The sequence below is a fragment of the Talpa europaea genome, assembly GCF_964194135.1.
Source record: "Talpa europaea genome assembly, chromosome: 4".
NCBI classification, from domain to species: domain Eukaryota; kingdom Metazoa; phylum Chordata; class Mammalia; order Eulipotyphla; family Talpidae; genus Talpa; species Talpa europaea.
The window spans coordinates 126,947,359-126,958,262 of NC_140070.1; the positions used below are offsets into that span (position 1 = coordinate 126,947,359).

General features: G+C 38.9%; 1 protein-coding gene across 4 annotated transcripts in view; it reads left to right on the top strand.

Annotated features, from left to right (window-relative positions):
• Positions 1-9,077, top strand: part of PLD1 (phospholipase D1) — a gene marked incomplete at both ends in the record, with an annotated part of 129,235 nt that extends 120,158 nt beyond the window's left edge. For all 4 annotated transcript variants that reach the window (XM_084231968.1, XM_084231970.1, XM_084231969.1 and 1 more), the window contains 2 exons: positions 6,439-6,556; positions 8,853-9,077. In XM_084231968.1, the coding sequence (XP_084088094.1) occupies positions 6,439-6,556; positions 8,853-9,077 (343 nt within the window). The remainder of the gene's footprint in view (positions 1-6,438; positions 6,557-8,852) is intronic.
• Positions 9,078-10,904: the final 1,827 nt, after the last annotated feature.

Below are 10,904 nucleotides of genomic sequence, written 5' to 3' on the forward strand. Positions count from 1 at the left end.
AACAACATAATTAGGATCTTGCAGTTCTACAACATGATTTGTTATTTAAATAATAGCATACTTTACCATGTCATTAAGTACATTTAGCAGATGTACTGTATTAAATGTGCTGTAATAAATAGAATGAGTATGCCGTAATTTCTTTAATTAATACCTCATTTATAGGCAGATTTTTTTCTTATATAAAAGATGGTTATATCTGCCTCTTGTTTACCTTCTTACTCATTTCCTTGACTAAATCCTAGCTAGGGAATTTCTAGTTAGAGGAAGTGTGAAGTTTCCTTTTGTCCTCTAATTTCTTATTGTTTCACCAATAATGTTTTAGAGAGCTTATTCTCCACCTTAACTGAGTCCTATTATTTACTTAATCTTTACCAGTTTGGTAGATTTCAAATGAAATTTCATTATTTTAATTTGTGTTGTTGAAGGTTTTTAAAAATTTTTTCTTACTTACCTGGCAGGGGAGACACCATGATCGTGAAGGTGGTCTTCACAGATGAGGCTCCCCCATTGCACCCCAGGTGTGCTGAACCCTGATTTCCCCAAATGTGGGAAACTCCACTGCATAATTTATGGTATTGGGGAACTGCATTTCAGCTCTCCCATGAATTTTTTGGTTTAATTAAAGTAGTTGTTTTTGACAGTTTTCCTACCCCTCTCCCCAAAAATGTTTGCTCATTAATCATATGTAAGTGTCCTTTTGTCAATTACCTTTTCTGTTGATGACCTTGGCCCATTTTCTTGGAATATTTCATTTTCTCATAATGATTTATAAGAATTTAGGTAGATGAAGCTAACGAATATGTCTTCTGGGAATTTTGATCCAAAAATGATTTGTCAGTTGCCCTTTAACCATATTTTAGGAAACTTTCAATTCTTGTTAATCAGTTTTTTATTGTTGTTTTTCTCCTTTTATGCTATATTATAACTATACCAGCCCAAGATCAAATATTTACTCATATTTTCTTCTAGTGCTTGTTTGATATTACTTTTTATATGTAATATCTGCAATTTATTTCAATATAAGAAATAAGGCGGTAACTCTCTTTCCCCTCAATAAACCAATTGATTCAGAATAGTATGGTGCTCTGTGTCCCTCTAATATGGAATGCACCTCCAAACAAAATTGCCAAATATCCCAATACATCTCTAAGTCTATTGAATTCTGATGAAAGTCTATTTACTTTCATGGCAGTGTGATACCATTTTAATTATTACAATCATACATTTTAATACTATTTCTTGCCATACCTTTTCCCAAATAAGTATTCTTTTCTATAGTAATCTTGTCTACTCTTAAATGTTTATCCTTCCACGAGGACTCTAGAATTATTTATGCAAGTTTTCTTATTAGTTTTTATTGGGATTACAGTGGATTTAAAGCTTAATATAAGAAAGGAAGGGCATCCTATGGGAGGACAATGTATAAATTTCAGTCTATCCAAATTATTTTATTTTTAAATAAGCTCTAGTGTTTTTATTATTGGGAGTGAGGGAGGTTCTTCAATAATCACTAGAGTTTTCTTTTTCTTTTTCTACACATATCTATTTCATGCTACATTTATTCCTAGGTGCTTTTAGTTTTCCTGGTAATTTTCAAACTGCCATAAAAAGACAGTTGTTCTTGAACAATCATTTTCAGTTTGCCTCAGTGGCAAAATCAGATACTATGTTAAAAATCACCACAAAAACTTTGTGTTGATTTTAGGTCTTTTTATTAGATGTTCTCCAAGATAAATATTGTAGCCTAGAGTACAGTCATTTTCTCTCTAAAAAAAAAAAAGAAATGCAAGTTCAGTCTGTTTTCCATCTGGGGCTATTTTTGAATAGAAACAGAGACACATTTCAATGTGAAATCAATTCTAAATAGAATCCACCATCAGGGTACTGCACTGAATGTCACAACTATGTGCGGAGCAGTTCATTACGTCCTAGAAAATTATCCAAACTGTACAGATGAAACCATCCCTCAACAGAAGTGGTTATCCACACAAGCAGAGCTCAGAATCATTTAAAGTGATAGACATGCAGAATGGAAAGAAAGGAAAGTATTTTCTGCAGTTTCTTACTGTCCCACTGATGCATAAACGTTCTGTAATTGAAACATCAAAATAATATCAAAGTAGTTTTCTCTTAAGCCCTAGTCTTCCAAAGAATATCCAGAGTACTTTATGTTAATTTGTTGTGCATTTTCATATAAATTTTTCGCAATTAAAAAGCTGACAGGGATGGGCCTCCACAGTGGCGCAGCAGTTGAGCGCTGGGTTGCGAAGCTGCCCGCGGCCTCTGCGGCGCCGGTTCGATCCCCGGCTGCTCCCCGGCCACCAGAGGAGGGTCCCGCATGGGGCGCAGACCTCTCCTGCCGCCCACTGCTCCCCTCAGCAGTGTACTTCGGTCCTTCTGCCTGCTCTGATCCCCGCTCTGGCTCTGGTGAATTCTCTCACCCTCCCGCGCTTCTGACTGTACCCAGTGCATGTATAAACAAACAAACAAATAAATAACATGCCTCTATTAAAAAAAAAAAAACTGACAGGGAAAGTAACTTACTACCTAATACTATCTGTGTAGACTTTTTTTTAAAGATTTATTTATTTTACACAAGAACCGGGGTACAGGCCAGATGCACGGGAGGGTGAGAGGATTCACCAGAGACAGAGTGGGGAACAGAACAGGCAGGCTGACTGAAATACACTGCTGAGGGGAGCAGCAGGTGACACAGGAGAGGTCTACCGCGCCATGTAGGTAACTCCCCTGCCGGCTGGGATCAAACCTGCGCTGCAGAGGCTGTGGACAGCTTCACAACACTGTGGTCAACTGCCTGTGCCACCAGGAGAGGCCCTGTATAAACTTATTTAAACATTTTTTTTCTACAGGTAAGCTCTTAACTGATATTTTCATGTACACATTGCCTTACCTCTTACCTAAATTGAAAGGAAAATCACAGAAATACTCTTTTCAATGTTCAGCTGGTTAGCACTGACTCAAATGAAAGGAATTATAATTGACTTACTGTCATAACTTGAACTGTCCTTCAAATATGATGCAGTATAATTTTGCTTTGGGTCTTAATAACTTTGGGTCTTATATAACTACAAACATCACCCCTTAAATCCTTTTTAAAGTCATTCCTTTATAGTCTGAGGGAGACATTATTTAATGTAGAAATAAAATTTTAAGGCTATAAAACTCTAAGAATCCTAGTGAAACTGTGGTGCCAGGTACATTTATTTTAAGGATTTTTTCCATAGTAGAATAAGTGAAGACCGATAGTAAAAATGAAATGCCCTCTTATCCCTATAAAACTGACCAAGATTTTTCAGGGATAGATAATGTTGGAAATTATTAGGAGCACCTGCCCGGTTAATTAATAGCATATGATTTGGAACTGCCATTCTTGCAGTAAATTTTGCCTATTCTTTGACCCAGGAATTTAATTCTAAAATTTTTCTTAGTGAAATAATTGAAATTCACAACTATTATATGTGATGAGTAAATTATGTTCATTGTAGCATTGTATGCAGTAAATAAAACCTGTACACCACCCAAAGTGCCACAAATAAAATAATTGGTTAAATAAATTTCCCATGAATGGAAATTATGGAGCCATTAAAAATGATGATGTAATTCTACATTAATTTAACTACAAAGAAGATAATACTATAATGACCTCCACACCATTAAATCCAGTGGTTAATTATCCTCTGAATTTATCATAGTTCTACATGATATACTACTTTGTGTAGTTCTAACATATCACATCCTCTGCTCACTAGCGGCTCCTCTACTGTTGAGATTCATTGGGTCCTCATCTCTGTCTACACTCCTTTTTTTTGCATAGAAGAACTGGGGTACAGACCAGAGGTTTGAGGGGTGAGAGGATTCATTAGAGATAGAGTGGGGAGCAGAACAAGTGGATTTACTGAAATATACTGCTGAGGGGAGAAGCATGTGAGACAGGAGAGGTCTGCTGCACAATGTGGGTTAAGTCCCTGGCCAGGAATTAAACTCATGCCATAGAGGTGATAGCACTGAGACTTAACCCTAGGCCACCAGGGAGGCCCTATGCCCCTTTTTAAACCTCAGTTAAAGTCACATGGCTTTATGACTATATATGAGGGTAGATATTAAATTTATATCACCTAGCCAAGTTTTTCCTCAAACTCCAGAGTTATTTGTCCAACTGCCTACATGGCATTGCCACTTGAATATTTAATAGATGTCTCAACAGGTTTCAAATTGAGTTCCTGATCTTCCTCCACAAACTGGTTCTACCCTTAGAATTCCCCATCTCAACAAATGGCAACTGCATTGTCCTAATTGCTCCAACCAAACACCTTTTAGTTTTGGTTGATGTCTGATTTTTTTATACTCAATCAATATCTTCTCTATTAGTAAAACATGTTGATTTTGATCTCCACCCTCCAAGCCCCCATCATTTTTTACCTATATTACTGTAGTAGCCCCTGTCTGCTCTTCCAGTTTTAACTCTTGCCCGAAACAGTCCATCCTCAGTACAGTAGCTTGTTTAATAAGTGAGTCAGATCCTGTCACTCCTCTGATGCAGTATCTGCAGTAAGTATATGTTTTACTCAGTATAAAAGTCAAAGTTCAGGGCCTCCCTGGTGGCACAAGGGGTTAAGACGCAACCTATGAAGCTATCCACAGCCACTGCAGCACAAGTTCAATCCCTGGCCAGGGTGCTACCTACATGGTGCAGCAGACCTCTCCTGACATTCCTGCTGCTCCCCTCAGCAGTGTATCTTGGTCTATCTAGCTGTTCTGTTCCCCACTCTGTCTCTGATGAATCCTCTCACCTCCCCCACACCTCTGGCCTGTACCCCACCCAGTTCTTGAATGTATAAATAATTAAATAATTAAAAATAAGATAAAATAAAAGTTAAAGTTCTTCTGAGGGCTTTTTCCCCTCTGCTCTATCCAGTGCACAAGCCTGTTTAATAGTCCTTGAACCTAACAGGCATGTGAGAAAAAGTCTTTGAAATACAACAAATTAAAAAGCATTTGTACAGCAAAGAAGACAGCATCCAAAACAAAGAGACACCCTACAGATTGGGAGAAAATACTTGCACACCATAAATCAGATAAGGAACTGATGTCAAAGATCTACAAAGAGCTTACACAGGGCCTCCCTAGTAGCTGAGGGGTTAAGTCTCAGCGCTATCACGACTGCCAAAGTTTGATCCCCGGCCAGGGAGCTGACCCACATATAGTGCAGCAGAGCTCTCCTGTCTTATCCGCTGCTCCCCTTAGCAGTATAGGTCAGTGAATTCATCTCTGCTCCCCAATCTGTCTCTGGTGAATCCTCTCACCCCTCCCCCCAAACTTCTGGCCTACAGCCCAGTTCTTCTACACAACGTAAATAAATCTTAAAAAAAAAAAAAAAAAAAAAAAAAGAGCTTACACAGCTCAACAAAAACAAAGCAGACAACCCAATCCAAAAAAATGGCAGAAGAGCAAAAAAAAAACCACTTCAGAGAAGACATCCATATGGCCATCAGGCACATGAAAAAATGTTCATCGTCACTTATCATCAGGGAAATGCAAATCTAAACTGCAGTAATGGTGTACTCATAGCAGTGTGTAGGGTATGTTAAAAAAAAAAAAAAAGAAATATCAAGTGCTGGTGAGGGTGTGGAGAAAATGGAACCCTCCTTCACTGTTGGTGGGACTGTAGACTGGTTCAGTCCCTATGGAAAGCAGTATGGGTGGTCCTCAAAAGAGTAAAAATGGATCTGCCATAAAATCCAGCAATTCTACTCCTAGGTATCTACCCAAAGAACACAAAAACACTAATTTGAAAGGAATCCTATACCCCATGTTCAGTGTAGCACTATTTATAGTATCCAAGCTATGGAAACAACCCAAATACCCCAAAACAGATAAGTGAATCAAGAAGATATGATGGAATATGAGTCAGCTATCAAAAATATATATATAAACTCATACCAGTTCAGGCAACGTGGATGGAATAGGAAGGGATGATGCTATGCAAAATAAGCCAGAAGGAGAAAGATAAATACCAGATGTGGAATATAGAGAAACCAAAGACAAGCTTTAAAACCAACTCTTGAAAACTGACCTTTGATCTGAGTCATCCAAGAGAGGAAGGGAGGGAGTGGAACAGGGGTGGGGGTGGAAGGCAGGAGAGCACAATGAACTATGGCAGAGGCCGGTGGGTGCTCTGGTGGTGGGAGAGCTCAGGTGACCACACCTGAAGGGAGAAATCCTGTATTGTCAAAATGTTAAGAAAGATGTGAAACAATAGCACGGAACTAAATAAATCAAATTGAAGTGACAAACTGAAAAAAAGTAAGTTGATATCTATAGTTGGGTGACTGAATTGCATCACCAGTATAAATAATGCCTTACTGCAAACTGCATTATTTTAATTTCTCAATTTGGAGGTCACTTGTGTTTCAGGGTTGTCCTTGGCTATCTTTCTGACCCAAGTGAGGACATTCAGGATCCAGTAAGTGACAAATTCTTCAAGGAAGTGTGGATTTCAACGGCAGCTCGAAATGCTACAATTTATGATAAGGTAGGTTTACATAATTCTCCCGTTTTTTTTTTTTAAACTGGAATATCATTACAAAAGCACATAATTATTTCTGCAAGTTATTTTTACACAGTATTCTTCATGAGTGTAAAAAAAACCAACACACTGGGCCTCCCCAGTGGCGCAGTGGTTGCGCGCTGGGTTGCGAAGCTGCCCGCAGCCTCTGCAGTGCCGGTTTGGTCCCTGGCCACCGGGTGAGGGTTCCACATGGCGCGCAGACCTCTCCTGCCGCCCGCTGCTCCCCTCAACAGTGTGCTTCATCATCTTCCTGCTCTGCTCCCTGCTCTGGCTCTGGTGAATTCTCTCACCCTTCCGTGCTTCTGACTGTACCCAGTGCTTGTATAAATAAATAAATAAATAAATGTTTAAAAAAAAAAAAAAAAACCTCTAAATTATGGTAAAATGCCTTTTGTAGACGCTTAAAAAACAGTGTCAAAAAACATCATAGTTAATATTTTAAAGAAGCATATGATACCAAAAAGTGAGTCAGATCAAGGTTCTATCCAGCTCACAGCTCACCAAATCACTGTTGATATCACCACGTATAGTGACTTGACTTTCTGAACCTCTCTTTTACAAATTGGGAGAGTGATTTTTTGCTAGGGTGATTATGAGAATAGAGAATAATCTGTTAAATGTATTTAGCACTTACTGTATGGTAAGTGGTTTCCATTCTTATAATGAAATTTATTAATAATGAGTAATTTCCTTTATTAATAGCTCTAATTTGGGAGAGGTGTTTTGAAACCAATTCCATTTGTTAGGAAGGCCAAATGCATCTTCTGCTAAGTTATATCCACTGGTTATGATAAAGAACATGCAAAAGTTAAGTTGTCCCACAGTGTAACAGGTTACTCCATTAAGTAGCCAGATTCCTGTCATAGAAAATATTTAAACTGAGATCCATTGACCATCTATCAGAAATTGGGGAAGAGTGAGTTTTCCTTCATGACTTCCAGAGTCCCTTCTACAATGGCGGCTTCACTATTCCTCATGAATCATGACAACGGTCTATGGGGCTTTATATTTGATCTGCTGTGCCCAGCCTCTTTGTGGGGGGTGGAGGTAATATATATAAAAGACATTTTTGGAATAACAAATAAATCTGAATGTGAACTATATCTTATATGACACACAATGGATTTTTCTAAATCCAGAGAATGATGTTGTGGTTATTTAAGTACATGGTCTTATTTTTAGGAAAAATATGTTGAGGAAATCTCCCTGGTGGCCTAGGGGTTAAGTCTTAGCGCTCTCACCACTGCGGCCTGAGTTCGATCCCCTGCCAGGGAACTAACCCACATATGGTGCAGCAGGCCTCTCCTGTCTCACATGCTGCTCCCCTTAGCAGTGTATTTCACTTGATCCACCTGTTGTGCTCCCCACTCTGTCTCTGATGAGAGCACTCCCCACACTTCTGGCCTATAACCCAATACACACATACACACACACACTCACGCAAACACACACACACACTCTCACGCAGCCAGGCCTGTTGTCTTCATGCTTCTGTAGTCCCGGTACTCCATTGCACTCCGTCACTCTCCGCTGCACTCCTCCATCTTTGACACCACACCATCACACTGCACTCTGCTGTGCCACCCTTATAAGCCCAGTCCCTCAGCCCAGGTGTGCCCACCTTTGCATGCCCACACCCTATTCCAGGTGTCTGCCATCAGGCACACATTCAGTGCCGCAAGGATCCACCATTAAGCCCAATGGTGGGAGGGCAGAAAAGCCTGATACTTTACCTACCCTACACACACACACACACACACACAACACACACACAAAGTATTGTGAAGTGACGCAATATCTGAAACTTCTTTTAATTGAAAATTGAAACAACTGAGCAAAATAAGTGCACAACTGATAACACTAATGAAAGTAGTTTTAACCCTTTTTCAAAACAAAAAGTTAGAGAAAATATGTAAGTTTCCTCTTAGACCAGTACATCCAGTGAATTCAGAGATGACTATTTTGTAAAAAAAATTAACCTTAATGTGGAGTAACATCAATGAAATTCAATACCATAAGGCTTGACTTTGTCCCGGGGTTAATGGCTTATGTATATCCCACATACAGATCAAGCCATGATTTTCAATGAAAGCAAATCTAGCAGTTTGAAACAATTCTTCAATCAGATTTATGCTGTAACATAAAACTAATATATGTTTCCTAAAACAAAAATGTCGTCTGTTGGAATAGGAATCTTTCATAAAGAGGATATGCTTCCTTTTGAACTTATCACTCAGTTTCCTGTTTGTGTTTGAATCAGGTGTTCCGGTGCCTCCCCAGTGACGAAGTACACAATTTAATTCAGCTGAGAGACTTCATCAACAAGCCCATACTAGCAAAGGAAGATCCCGTTCGAGCTGAGGAAGAACTGAAAAAGATCCGCGGCTTCTTGGTTCAATTCCCCTTTTATTTCTTGGCTACAGAAAGCCTGCTACCTTCTGTTGGAACTAAAGAAGCCATCGTGCCTATGGAGGTTTGGACTTAAGAGCTGTATTTGTTTGCAACTCAAGGACTTCCTGAAGAGTACACTGCACACAGTGATTTTCTGGAGACCTAACATCCAAACTCAGTGCCCATGCACTCTTGTACCCAAGCATGGAGACTTTGGATTGCCAGGCAGCACTGCAATCTTGCTGTTGTAAGGACACACATCAGCAGGGCTGTCGTTCCTGGCCCTGTCCTTATGAAAAGGGGACTGAGTACTTCTTGATAGCACACACTCAACAACTTAAACACATACTCAGACTCATGCTGTGCACCAAAGTGCATTTCCTTTGCTAACAAGAATTTAACTTTAACTGTGGTCTAGGTTGCTAAAAGTCATCTGAACCTCCTTATTCATCTCTGACCTTCATTTATGCAGCTCATGTCTGCAGACCTGTCCTCATCTCATGGTCCATACAGAACTGTTTGAGAGAGTTTATTGCTAGAAGATGCTGTGATAGTCCTTCAAGGTTCTTCAGGGTAACTTGGGCTGCTTTGACCTCAGGTCCTGTAGGATGTGGTCACTATTCCAGTGACTGGAAGGACAGGACAGATATTGGGAACCCAGCAGCCCGTGTCAGGCTCTTCTGATAACATTGACACTGTATATCTTGACACCACAGAGCAACAGGAAGGAATTAAATTCAGTTGTTGAGGCAGAGATTTAATTGTGTCTTCAAAGACACTGACAAGATGTATCGTTTTGATAGGACCCACTGATCAAATTTGAAAATATGTATAGGATATTTTATTACAAAGTAAATGACAAAACTCAAAGGCAGAACATGTGGCCTTCAGAAACCTCCAAGGGGGTGGTAGGATCTGATCCAGATAAGAAAGGAAGATTCCTTCTAGTCTCATAAAATTTCCTGTCATCTTTAGCTGCTGGATTGATTGAAATTTGAGTTTCCGCATTTCAAAATCAAACCAGAAAAGCAATTTGTCTTGCAAGAGAATCAGTGCCTTCATCACTCCACTCCTACCAAGTTAATAAGTCTAACCTTAGTTGACATTCAACTCTCCAGCTACTTTTATCTTCTTTAGGAAACTATTAATCTATTATCTATTTATAAACTATTTATCTTCTTTAGGAAACTATTAACTAATTATAAAATATATGCTACTTTGCTTGTATTATTAATAATTAGTCATCATTAATATATATTAACATTCCACCAAGGCTTCTGACGAGGTGAGAATATTTATTAATTCACTTTGTCCTATTGTCTGTGAATTGTTCTGGAAATGTATTTCCCCTTTTTGGATGTTAGCATATCATTTGGTGTATCGTAGCTCTAATTTTACTAAGACAACTGTTCCTATAGCCTGAGGAGCTAATATGTTTCTCAAATGACCTGTACCCTTCAAACATGGCATGCGTGGCATGATTACATGTCTGTGGATTACCTAGATAGAATCTCATTTGGGTTTTTCTTCAAAAAAGTGAGGCCCCAACCCTTGTTTTCATGGAGCTAATAGTGCCTTGGGAAGGCTAAACAGAACTCAAAGTTGGTGATCTGGGTTAACAGGAGAGAGACAGTGTCACATCCAAGATAGGATCATAGCTAGTAGAGAAAACACATTTCGCATTTCACAAATGAGGTGGGATCATGTAACCAACAATTGAAATAAATGTGCTTTTATTTATGGATAAATTATTTCTCAGATGACTGAGATATTTGCTATTTATGAAAGAAGTTTAGATTGGTATTGAAAATGTTGTATGTGTATGGAATAGCCAAGGATTTCTCATCTTTTTTAATTCTGTCATTTTTTATTGAGATAACATGGGTTTACAACACTGTATATGATTTAGAGGTCCAGGTTC